Raw genomic sequence first — 13542 nt, forward strand, 5'->3', positions numbered from 1 at the left:
CAGGGCCCAAAACTGGAGACAGTACTCCAGATGAGGCCTCACCAATGTCGAACAGAGGGGAACGATCACGTCCCTCGATCTGTTGACAATGCTCCTACTTATACATCCCAAAATGCCATTGGCCTTCTTGGCAACAAGGGCACACTGACTCATATACAGCTTCTCGTCCACTGTAACCCCTAGGTCCTTTTCTGCAGAACTGCTGCCTAGCCATTCGGACCCTAGTCTGTAGCGGTGCATGGGATTCTTCCGTTGTAAGTGCAGGACTCTGCACTTGTCCTTGTTGAACCTCATCAGAATTCTTTTGGCCCAATCCTCTAATTTGTCTAGGTCCCTCTGTATCCTATCCCTACTCTCCAGCGTATTTACCACTCCTCCCAGTTTAGTGTCATCTGCAAACTTGCTGAGGGTGCAATCCACACCATCCTCCAGATCATTTGTGAAGATATTGAACAAAACCAGCCCGAGGACCGACCCTTGGGGCACTCCACTTGATACCGGCTGCCAACTAGACATAGAGCCATTGATCACTACCCGTTGAGACCGACAATCTAGCCAACTTTCTATCCACCTTATAGTCCATTCATCCAGCCCATACTTCTTTAACTTGCTGGCAAGAATACTGTGGGAGACTGTGTCAAAAGCTTTGCTAAAGTCAAGGAACAACACGTCCACTGCTTTCCCGTCATCCACAGAGCCAGTTATCTCGTCATAGAAGGCAATTAGATTAGTCAGGCATGACTTGCTCTTGGTGAATCCATGCTGACTGTTCTGGATCACTTTCCTCTCCTCTAAGTGCTTCAGAATTGATTCCTTGAGGACCTGCTCCATGATTTTTCCAGGGACTGAGGTGAGGCTGACTGGCCTGTAGTTCCCAAGATCCTCCTTCTTCCCTTTTTTAAAGATGGGCACTACATTAGCCTTTTTCCAGTCATCCGGGACTTCCCCCGATCACCAAGCTGGTCGCCTGCCATATTTGCATTTCTTTCTACACATTGGGATGGTTTGTCCCTGTAACCTCAATAAGGATTCTTTAAAATACAGCCAACTGTCCTGGACTCCTTTCCCCCTCATGTTATTCTCCCAGGGGATCCTGCCCATCAGTTCCTGAGGGAGTCAAAGTCTGCTTTTCTGAAGTTCAGGGTCCATATTCTGCTACTCTCCTTTCTTCCTTGTGTCAGGATCCTGAATTCGACCATCTCATGGTCACTGCCTCCCAGGTTCCCATCCCATCCACTTTTGCTTCCCCTACTAATTCTTCCTGGATTGTGAGCAGCAGGTCAAGAAGAGCTCTGCCCCTAATTGGTTCCTCCAGCAGGAAACTGTCCCCTACACTTTTCAGAAAACTTCCTGGATTGTCTGTGCACCGCTGTATTGCTCTCCCAGCAGATATCAGGGTGATTGAAGTCTCCCATGAGAACCAGGGCCTGCGATCTAGTAACTTCCGTGAGTTGCCGGAAGAAAGCCTCGTCCACCTCATCCCCCTGGTCCGGTGGTCTATAGCAGACTCCCACTATGACATCACCCTTGTTGCTCACACTTCTAAACTTAATCCAGAGACTCTCAGGTTTTTCTGCAGTTTCATACTTGACCTCTGAGCAGTCATACTGTTCCCTTACATACAATGCAACTCCCCCACCTTTTCTGCCCTGCCTGTCCCTCCTGAACAGTTTATATCCATCCATGACAGTGTTCCAGTCATGTGAGTTATCCGACCAAGTCTCTGTTATTCCAATCACATCATAATTCCTTGACTGTGCCAGGACTTCGAGTTCTCCCTGCTTGTTTCCCAGGCTCCTTGCATTGTGTATAGGCACTTGAGATAACTCGCTGATCGTCCCTCTTTAATCTAGTATCTCATGAATGTACTAACAATGAGCGTTTACGACTGGAAAGGGAAGAGTCCCAGCTTTACGAGATTATATACACCACTTCCTCTGGGTCCTCCTGGGACTTGAAGGCCCAGAGATATTGGACTGAAGTTTCTTAGGTTTATAAAATGTATTTGTTATATATTTCTGTCATTCCAAGGACCATGCAATTAAACTCAAGGGGTGAAATCGTGGCTCTATTGAAGTCAATGGGAGTTTTTCTTTTATAAAAGTAAGCAGCATATACAGAATACACAATAGTTTGACAGGGTAGGATTTTATTGGCACTCATTTAAAAGTAACTCTCTCATGACTTCACCATTCATGAGTAATATAGCTGATTATCCCAAACTTATTTCAATAAAACTTTACATCATTTATTGTTTGAATACAGTAAAAGCTTTTTTATCTGGCATGTTGGAGAAATGGGGGGGGTGCCAGTAAGTGAAAAATTCCGGTTAACTAACAGGGAGGAAGTTTGGGTGCAGCACGGGGTGTGGGTCCACCCCACCCCAAGTGCTGGCTCTGAGCTCCCATTGGCCAGGAGGCAGCATGCAGAGCCGCCTAGCTGCACCTCCGCCCTGGAGCAGCAGGAACAGGTCAGTGCTTGCGGGGAGCCACTCGAGGTGAGTGCCCCCCGGATCTGGAACCCCAAAACCCCTCATGAACCCCAACTCCGAGCCCCCTCCCACACCCAAACTCCCTCCCAGAGCCCACACGCATATTAGATGAAGAGCTGGACAAGAGACTGAGTGGGACAGAAAGTGCAGAGGGTAAGGGTAGGGAAGAGACAGGTCAGAGATAGGTTGGAGGGAATGAGGAAAGGGGACAAGTTTGGGGTGGGGAAATGGATAGAAGAGCACACTCCTCTCCAGAGCCTAGAATGGAACCCAGATTCCAGAGTCCTCTACTGTCAGCAAATATCTATGAAAACCCTGACAAAATGTCCCATCCCCCTGTAGTACTTGTCCACACAGAGGATGACAACCTGCTACTGCAATCAGTTACTCCATGAGCTCAAGTGGCAGAGGTCTGTATAGAGGATCTCAAGGTTCCAACCCTGCTGATGACCCCTGCAGGTGTCAATATAATGACACGTGATGGAATTTGTTTTTTCAGTTTGCTTTTGTAAAATCCTAGGAAATTACACATAAAAAAACCTTAACTTAAAATAATATTAAGGTCAAGCACTTCTAAGTCAGGAAATACAAGAACAAAGATTGCCTGTGCATATGTGTATTCATTATTATATAGTCTTTAATTACATGATTGTATACTTCATGCTTTCCTCTAATGCTGACCCTCACACCTGGAAGAAATTCCCTGTAAACATCTTCAAAACTAACATTAGCTTCCTCCAAAACCCTCCATAAAACTCTCCTTTGTCAATAGGCCTATGTAAAATTGACAAAAGCTAAACTGCTAGTATGCTTAGACTGCCGCCTATCATGCTGACCAATATGTTCTCACAATTTCTTTGTGCTCACCCTTTGGCTACCTGTATCCAACTGTTGTCTGTCAGATTGTAAACTCACTGGGACAGAGACTGCCTTTTTGTTCTGTGTTTGTACAGCACCTAGCACAATGGTGTCATGGTCCATATCTGGGGTCCCTATGTGCTAATACCAGTACATAAATAAATAATAATTATATTATTTTCCCTGCCTCAGCTGGCCCACCCTGTGCACTGAATAAGGCAGGAGTTCTGTGGAAAAAACAGTATATGATCACGTAATTAAAGATTGTATCATAATGCAAATACATAGACAACCTTAATTCTGGCATTTCCTAACTTTTGAGTGTTTGACTTTGTGATCTTAATTATGGTCTTCTAATTTACTTTTTGTGTACATATGTAATATACATAAATTAAGCCCATATAGATTTGCTTTTTTGGTATACTACCATACAACAATCAACACTACTCTTCATATTATCTCTTACAATACTTTTACTTTACCTCGTATGTATGATTTGGGTGGAGTAGCGCTATTGTAAGAAAAGTGCTCCAATACTGATGTATCTCGGGAAAAACAGAGTAATACCTGCAGAAAGCAAAGTAAAAAAACCATCAGCTGACTTGCTTGATGAACAAAACAGTGTCAAACACACAACTATGCACTGGCAGTTGTTTCATTTTAAGATCTTCTATATCTAATGCTATAGAGTTAATAGCGAAAAAACCTCTTATGAGACTACTTTAATTTTTGAAACACATTATGGTCCAAGATTTCTAGGTTTGTATTTTCAGACCAGTCTATGCCGAGGTATGTGTGTAAACCATTTGTGTATGCAGTTATATGTATGCATGTAACTGACCACTTACATGCCTAGCAGGCAATTTCAATACCCAGTTACTATGACTGACAGCCATCATACTAACTGCATACACAAACAAAGCATGTGCATTTTTGTGTATGTGCAGTTCTAAAATTGTCTGGTGCCCAACATTCTCCATCAGACACAGAGCCTTTACAGAATATCTTGATATTATATATTCTCATCACAATGGGAAAATACCAGATTAGGAAGACAGCATTATATCAGCCTCTGTCAAAAAGCATATTTAGTGTTAAATAGTTTAGGATAAGAACACAAATATATCGTATATGGGAGATCATTCTAGATTCTGAAAACAGATATCACCTATAAGAAAAGAGGCTAGCACATTGTGAGCAATCCTGGAATAGCTATAACAATAATAAAAGATGAAATATATGTATCTGAAGTTATGGAAACATTGTGTCATATTAAATTATATGACATCTGAAGATCTGAATGATATCATGCAGTCAAAGACTGAACCACAATAAACATACACAAGGTGGCAGAATTAAAGTTGAGTCTGCTGTTTCCTGACCTGAGTGCTTACCTCCGCAACTTTAAACATTCTTTAATATAGTTTTTAATAGGGAATATTTTAAATCTGGACTATAATTTTAAAAAAAATCAAAAATGTTTTAAATGCTGTAGTGCTGTTTCATTAAGTATTTTCTGTTTAATAAAATAAACTGTTTTTTCTTTGAATAAATTATCGCGAATAGTTTTCAAATAATAAATTGGTCAAAAACAAACATGCAAAATTGTGACTTTTGTAAACCACTTGCACTTCTATTTGAAAACAGATAATATTCTTTTTGTGATAACATTTTACCTTTTTTAAAATCCCAACAATCTCTCATATTTAAACACCTTTTTAAAAATAAACAATCTTAAATAAACACTCTAAATTAAATACTGTTATTGAATAACTCACAATCGTCTTCAAATTGTAACAATACACAGGCAAAGTTAATACTCAGTATATGTTAACTGATGTGGGAGAGTCTAATCGAAAAAAGGAAATAAACCATGTTCCCCAGTAGGAAAAAGAATCTAACATTTATCTGCAGCCCTCTCTTAGGAATTCTGGTGTCTGGAAGTTTTTAAAATCAAGACTGGATATCTTTCTAAAAAGTATGCAATAGCTCAAACAAAGTTATGGCTCGATATAGAAATTACTAGGTGAGGTACTTTGGGTGTGTTCCGCAGAGAGTCAGACCAGATGATCATAATGGCCCCTTCTGGACTTAAAATCTATTAATCCTATGTCTCATACAGAAGAGAAATAAAGCCAAAAGAAAATGAAGTGAGCTGTAGCTCACGAAAGCTTATGCTCTAATAAATTTGTTAGTCTCTAAGGTGCCACAAGTACTCCTTTTCTTTTCATGATAACACAAGCTATTTTTAAAGTATAGAAATATTTGACAAACTAACAAGGTGTTTATACTGTCAGTCCAAAATTAAGAAGAAAATTAACCACTAAATTCAAAGGATAAACTTAAAGTAATAAAATCATGGGGCATGTGATAAAGAGGAATTTTACAATCGATATCAATGGACCTGAATTATAACGTAGGAGAGTTGTAAAGTGGTAAAAATGTAATACAGAAACCACACTAATGCAATTAACAGAAAATGAGCAACTTTATCTCACTGTATTCTTCACACAAAGGATTAAATAGGACTAGGGGTCTACCAAATTCGTGGCCGTGAAAATCATGTCATGGACTGTGAAATCTGGTCTCCCTCATGAAATTGGTCTCCTGTCACCCAGTTCTGAAGGCAGAGCGGACAGCGATGGCTGCTGGCCAGGCACCCAGCTCTGAAGGCAGCACCACCGCCAACAGCTGCACAGAAGTAATATGCAATTCTACACTTCTGTGCTGATGCTGGTGGTGGCACTGCCTTCAGAGCTGGGCGCCTGGCCAACAGCCGCCGCTCTCCAGCCATCCAGCTCTGAAAGCAGAACAGAGAGCAGCTTCTCCCATGGCCCAGCTTGAAGCAGCACTACCACCAGCAGCAGCAGAGACGTAAGGATGGCAATACTGTGACCCCTAAATAGGCTTGCCACCCACTTTTGAGTCAGGATCCCCAGTTTGAGAAATGCTGCAGAGAAATCACATTTTTCGTAGGCTGGTCACGGCATAAATAGTAAAATGTCTATTTATGCTGTTAACAACCTGCGAAAAATGTGTGATTGCACCACAATTTAAGTGGACCCCTATTTATAACTAAATAAGAACCAACGGTACAACTCAATTTTATTAATTTTTATTATTTAATCTTGTCATTATCATAAGCCCAGATGATCCAGACAGGATCAGGGCCCCACTCTGGGTGCCATACAAACCTAAGAGGTAGACATCATCCTTTCCCCAAAGAACTTGCAATCTAAGAAGTAATAACTAATTCTGCCAAAAAACAAAGTACTAGACAGACAACTGATTTCTATATCCCTTTTAAGCTATAATTTTCAGTGTTCAAGTTCTCTTACTTAACCAACTTTTCCCCCTCACATATCATTTGGAATCAGCAAATAATATGCCATAACAGAGTGATTCCTAAATTGTGGACTGTAGAGCCCCTTCTTGGTGGTCTACAGAATGAAACAATTTGAAAAGTAGTTGAAGTTGAAGATTAGGTAGGGAATGTTGGTTGTCTTTAGGAGATATACTTCTTTTATAAACCATTTTGCAGAATGGAATAAAGAACTGAATGGAATTAGACACAAGGAAGTTTAGGGTTGTTTTTGAAATCTCAGAACCAAATTTAGCTCTGCACTTTTAAAAAGAGCACACATGGATTTAGCTAGATGACCGTTGTTGAAGTCATTGGGGATTATGTTGCTAAAATCCAATACTTTTTGATGTTTTTGTTTCTTTGAATTCCTACAGTCACATTCATCTTTATTACTCAAGACTTAAATGTTGAAAGGAAACAAAAATAAAACCTTCAAATGTGGCTATGTACTGAGAAATGACTATGCAAAAATGTCATCAGATTTAGGAAATTTGCTGTCCTATGTCACTGACTGACACAAGCTTCCCAGCACTGATAGAGACAAGTTTTTATTTCTGTCATCACTGTAGAGCCAATACAAAAATTATTCTTTCTTCATGATTGTCAGATAACTCACATATTTATTGACCCAAAAGAACAGTTTGATTTCAGCTCCCAAGCTGAGATGCTAAGACTGACAAAAAAATGTATCTTCCGACTCCTAAACAGAGAAAAATATACATAGAAGTATTTGAGACTGAATAAATATGGATACCTGGGGTGTAATTTTTATGAAGTCTCTTTTCAGAGTATAAATCATATTTTAATTCAGATATATTTTTATTTGAAAATTGTAATTGTACTTTTAATTGAGATGAAATAGAGATATAATTTCAAATGGGCACCTAAAAGAAATGCGTAAAGTTATATATATATAACTTTACGCATTTCTTTTTGGTGCCCATATATATATATATCCACAAACACACACAGATATATTTGAATAAATATATTTAATTACAAATGTATACATTTTTTACATATGGGAATAAGCAGCATTAGGAACAGTTTCTTGGTTAATTTTTCCTCCAGACCGTAAGCTCAGACTTACATAGGGCACACTAACTTCAAAAAGGCACATATGTAGTTTCACATAGCTATAAAAAACAAAATTAAAACAAGCCCACCCTAACAGCTGTGACTAATCAAGCTGAAAGTGCTGTGAAAATGGTAAGTTTGCTCCATGACATTTATGTTGACACTGCAATCAAATACACATTAGGAAATTCATGAATGTAATCTCCTTCCATTTAAAAAGATTTAAAGGGAAGTAATGTAGATAATTCCATATAAATTAACTAGAAATTATTTGCTAGAAATAATGTTAGAAATGATGAAAATGACATTGCTGCATCCACACAATACTATATTTATAATTACTATGTTTTTTATTTTTAAAATATTTAACCAAATCATTAGCCGTTACAGTAGGCCATTGTCAAGCAACATTTTTATTTTTAAACTAAGATTTTGACTATTCTCTTCAAGACTTAGTCAATTTCTGTGAGTCCTTCAACTCTAGTTTTTTTGTTGTTTTTTTAAACTAACTTATAACTACTGGAAAAATAGAGAACAGGCTGACTTCATCCCTTTTACGTTATTGTACTGAAAAAACTAATAGGTAGAATCATTTCCAATTTGGGGGCCTCTGAATAAGTCTTTGTCTCCTCCAATAGACTCCTATCCAAGTGTCTTACTCAGCTTTTAGACTAGTCTTGTTCAAATTCAAAAATATTCTATTTGATAATACAAGGGACTTCAGAAAGTCAAGGGCATTGACACAGGAGAGTGAGTGACCCTGGTCTTCCTATAGCATAAAGGTTATTTTATATAACCTACATTCAGAAAGTGATATTATTTATTCTTTGTATTGTAGTAGAACCTACAGCCCTCAATTAGGAGCCTCATTATGTTAGGTGCAGGTAGTTCAAACATGTACCAAAACACAGTTCCTGCCCCAAAGATGTTACAATCCAACAAACTCATACTTTCATCTTTTCTAAAGCAGAACTAGCTACTTACCTGATATAAATAATCCTCAAATACAAAATAGTAGTCATCGTTGCTCGCTGTCAGCTTTACATCCTACAATTAAAAAATATAGCAGTTTGTCGCTGAAAGATAATTTTTTCATTTGGGTGAGGTCTGCAGAGTCTAGGCCCAGGATAGTGGTTAAGGACATTGTTTCAGCATTAAATGAGTTTCCTTTCACTTATCAGTTAATGTCATACACAGACTTCATATTTATAATTACAACACACAAACACTACAATATTTTGATTACAATCATATTCTGGACTAAAACTTGGAGACCAAAAACTCTCCCCTTGGTGTTTATTCAGACCAGCATCAAACAAAAAGCATCCTTGAGTCATCATTAACTACCCACCCCAAACACCAGCAGTTTAGTGCTCAATCCTGCAGACAAGTCCTCCGTGTTCTTGTGGGGATTTTTAAATAATGACTAGATTCTACAATTGTCATTAATGCTAAAAAGGTTATTTACCTGTAATGGGAATTCTTCAAGATGGACTCCATACATTCACATGCACGGGATGCATTGGTTGGTGCAGCTTGGACTGTGGAAACTTCTCACAGCAGTGCCTATTAGGGGGCTCAAACTTCCTACTGCTGCTCCTGCCCCTCCCCTCAGTGTTTGTGAACGTTCTGGGAGGCTATAAAAGGGGGCATGGTGTCCCTTGTCTCAGTTCCTTCTAGTCCACCACAGAGTCAATATTTCATTAGCAATCTGAAGAAGAGGGGAAGGTGGGCAGGGAGTGGGAATGTGTAGAGTCCCTCTCGAAGAATTCCAGTTACAAGTAAGTAATCTCCATTTCTTCTTCAAGTGTCCTCTGCATATACCGAGTCAGGGGATAGTTTGGCAAGCAGCACCCCATGACTGGATGGTGGGATTCAGTATCTTAACTGAATAAAGATTGTAGTATGGCCCTACCAAATGAGCATCCAATCTAGATGCTGGATCTAATTAATATTTTGCAAAGGTGTGGCTAGAGCCTCAAAGTAGCAGTCTTACATATTTCAACAATCAGAACATTTCTGGACATGCTAGAGAGGTAACCACTGTGCTAGTCAAGTGTGTTTATAAAGGATGTGTGCCATCCCTGTGTGGCCTCTTGTGTCCATGCGCAGCAGTGCGGGTCACCCTGCCTTAAATTTCCCAGATTGGGTTATCAGATTCATTGGGTTGTATCAAACAGCATCCCCACCCACCCCTGGCCTGGCACACCTTCTGAGGGTCTGATTTATTAACAGAAAGTTCAGCAGACACTCAAGAAAGGCTTTCACCCAGGCTTCTTAGCAGGGAGGCAAACTCCATCTGAGTTTATCAGTCCCACCTGAGTCTAGCAATCCCATGCCCATTACCCGCAAGGCACTCTGTAGGATTCCTTCCCTGTAACTAAGACCTCTGCAGGGCTTTTGTGTTGAATGCAGCTCCTCACCCGGCAGCACGCAGCTCCTCACAGGCTGGGCCTTCTGCAGCTATCTGGGAAGTCTCTCCATAAAATTCCTTCTCCTGAGGATTCTATTGCGGTGTTCCCTGGGAGCACCTCTCCCTTACAAGCCTCCTAGCAGCACCCTCCTCCAACTGAGCATTGGTAGCTATTTATCAGATCCAGGTGTTTGTTAGCTGCTAACTAGCTACCTGGGCACTTAGCTACTGACAAGTGGCTGACATGGGCTCATTTTCCTTTACGAAGTTCATCACAGGTAGATTGGTCCTGACATCCTTTAAAAGGGCCCAGACACCCCATGACAGTGTCCTAACTTCTGCAGAAGGAGGATCTGATGCAATCACACTATTGGCAAATTAACTGATCCTGGCATCTATTCTAAACAATGGAGTACAATGGCGGGGAGGGGAACTTGGCTGACTCTTAGGGAAGTGGCCAGGGAATACCAAGATAGATCCCTCAATCTCTTCCTCTCATCTGATGTAGAAGGATGACACACAGTAGATTTCTTCTTCTTTCCCATAAGAGATGTATCATTCAGATCTGATAAACACTCCAACTGCAGCTCTGTGCACCTGAGCCATAGGAACCAGATGTACTGGCAACAAGAGCTACAGAGGTTTTTTCAGATCTGATGCAACCTTCTGAACTGAAGAGAGATCCTTTGGGAGATGTTTTCTCCATTATGGATCATTTGTTCTCTTTGGCTTCAGAACAGTTAGGCTCTGATCTTGCTCAGACAGCATGTAGCTTTGTCTCAGCCTTGATATTGTCTTTCTTGGAACCAAGGTTATCCGATCTGATGTGGCTTGGTTCTCATGTCAGAGGCCACAACCAATCAAGGTTTTAAGTGCTTCAAAGCTGGATCCAATTATTTGGATACTGATAATGCAACAGCATTGGAACCAGAGCCCAGCTCAGAGACCAATGCCTTTTGCGCTGCAAGGTCTGGAAGGTTCTAGGCATTATATTAGTTTTCTGTCCTTGAGCCTGGATTCTTTAGCAGAGTTGGAGCAGACAGGCTTCGCAGCCAGTGCTTCTTGTGACAGTAAGGCTTGTAGCCTATTCTGCTGCTCGTCATGTGCTCAAAGGGTACTGAAGTTTGAGTATCTTGAAGAAGAGTGGCCTTTATCCAGGCATGCCATTTAAACATCTAGTGCGAGCATCTGATGCTGGAAAGACTACATGATCTCACACTCACACACACACACACACACACACACACACACACACACACACACACACACACCATTTAAAATCCATTATTTCAGCTTTGGATTCACCATGAAACCGGAAGTCAGAATTGAAGAGCTAACTTAATATATCCCATAAACTAATACTAACTGTACTAATGCTAAAGCTAGACTAGACTAAGGTACAAAAATCTTATTGAGAAAAGGGTCTGGATTCAAAGCATCTAAAGAGGTTCCCAACTACCTGCTCCTGCAGTTGGAAGGAAATGAGGAAGCATGGAGTACCACACCCCCTTTTGTAGCCTCACCCTCAGAACATTCAGAAACACTGAGGGAGGGATTATAGGAAGATGCAAATACTCCAAAGAGCACTGCTACAAGAAGTTTCCACCATCTAGTCTGCAATAGCCAGCACATCCCATGAATGGGAATATGTAGAGGACACTCAAAGATTAGCATGCTTTATTCCAATGCTCCATATAACCAGAACATTTGTGTTTTCTTTATACAGAGTTATTGTTTTGATCAGTAAATACTCACTATTTAATGAATTACTCACTTTGTAAATCAGGCTGTCCACTAAAAGATCATGCTGAATCACATTGGACTTAAGCTGTTCGTAATACAAAACGTCCTAAAATGAAATAAATATTATTAATTATTCTTCAGTCTGAAATAAAGCCCCGATTTATACTTATATAAGTAAAATAAATGCTGACAGCTACACAGGATGGCTTATTACTGAAAAGAAGGAAATATTATTTTAAAAAAGAGAGAGAGAGAGAGAGAGAGATCTATATTGCCTGTAAATACCATTTGAAATATCCTTTCCCCTACTATCAAGAGATACATTCCATTGTTCATTCTAAGTTTCCTCCATAAAAGAAATAAAAAAAACTGGGGAAGATGCATGAGGATCCACATAATACAATATTATTGCTTAGTTGTATGTTAGATGACACAAAAAATGAAAATGAAGGGAAGAGTTTGGACAAAATTGGAATATCTCAGTCTTCCAAAACCTTTGCTTTCTCTAGAGCCAAGCCTGCTTGAAAGTTCTGAAAGAACTGTTCTGGTTCTTCTCTCCAGCACCTTCTATTTTCATCCACTTCTGTTTTTATGGGTCCCATCAAATCTTGTTTAATATTAGTAATGTTAATATCAGTATGTAATTAGAACTAAGCCAGTCAGGCATTTGGATACAATATGAATATCCAAATATTTAAACCCACAAAAAGCCAGTCTAAATAACAGGTTTCAGAGTAGCAGCCGTGTTAGTCTGTATTCGCAAAAAGAAAAGGAGTACTTGTGGCACCTTCGAGACTAACAAATTTATTTGAGCATAAGCTTTCGTGAGCTACAGCTCACTTCATCGGATGCATTTGGTGGAAAATACAGTGGGGAGATTTATATACACACAGAGAGAACATGGAACAATGGATTTTATCATACACACTGTAAGGAGAGTGATCACTTAAGATGAGCTACTACCAGCAGGAAGGAGGGGGGGGGGAAGGAGGAAAACCTTTTGTGGTGATAATCAAGGTGGGCTATTTCCAGCATTTAACAAGAACGTCTGAGGAACAGTGGGGGGTGCGGTGGGGGGGGGGGGGAGAAATAACTAATAACTAACTCATCTTAAGTGATCACTCTCCTTACAGTGTGTATGATAAACCCATTGTTTCATGTTCTCTGTGTGTGTATATAAATCTCCCCACTGTATTTTCCACCAAATGCATCCGATGAAGTGAGCTGTAGCTCACAAAAGCTTATGCTCAAATAAATTGGTTAGTGTCTAAGGTGCCACAAGTCCTCCTTTTCTTTTTGTGGTTACTCCCTGAACATCTGTGGAGAATATATTGCGGTGAACCAAAGAGGAAGTGTCCTGGAAGGAAACTCTTTTGTGTTTTTGCCCATGCTGCCCCCTATGAGTGGGAGGAGCTCCCTGCAAAAATCCACAAAACCACTTTCTCCTCTTTCAATTCCCTACTTAAAACTTACCTCTGCCATGATGTCTACAAGTGAATATGGCTTTACACAGTTTTACAAGGATTTTTTAAAAATCCAGCTGCCCTCAACCCCTTTCCTTCCACCGAAACCTTCTAACTTCAGTGGGACTCCAGA

General features: G+C 40.1%; 1 protein-coding gene across 5 annotated transcripts in view; it reads right to left on the reverse strand.

Moving 5' to 3' along the window:
* The window catches only part of TBC1D19 (TBC1 domain family member 19), a 114420-nt gene that overhangs the window by 37678 nt on the left and 63200 nt on the right, over positions 1-13542 (reverse strand). For all 5 annotated transcript variants that reach the window (XR_006281171.1, XR_006281170.1, XM_043514047.1 and 2 more), the window contains 3 exons: positions 11978-12052; positions 8775-8837; positions 3832-3916 (listed from right to left, as the gene is read on the reverse strand). Coding sequence is in view for 3 of the 5 variants with exons in the window: in XM_043514047.1 (XP_043369982.1) it covers positions 3832-3916; positions 8775-8837; positions 11978-12052 (223 nt within the window). In the remaining 2 variants the exon portion in view is untranslated. The remainder of the gene's footprint in view (positions 1-3831; positions 3917-8774; positions 8838-11977; positions 12053-13542) is intronic.

Source organism: Dermochelys coriacea, chromosome 4 (assembly GCF_009764565.3).
Source record: "Dermochelys coriacea isolate rDerCor1 chromosome 4, rDerCor1.pri.v4, whole genome shotgun sequence".
NCBI classification, from domain to species: Eukaryota; Metazoa; Chordata; order Testudines; family Dermochelyidae; genus Dermochelys; species Dermochelys coriacea.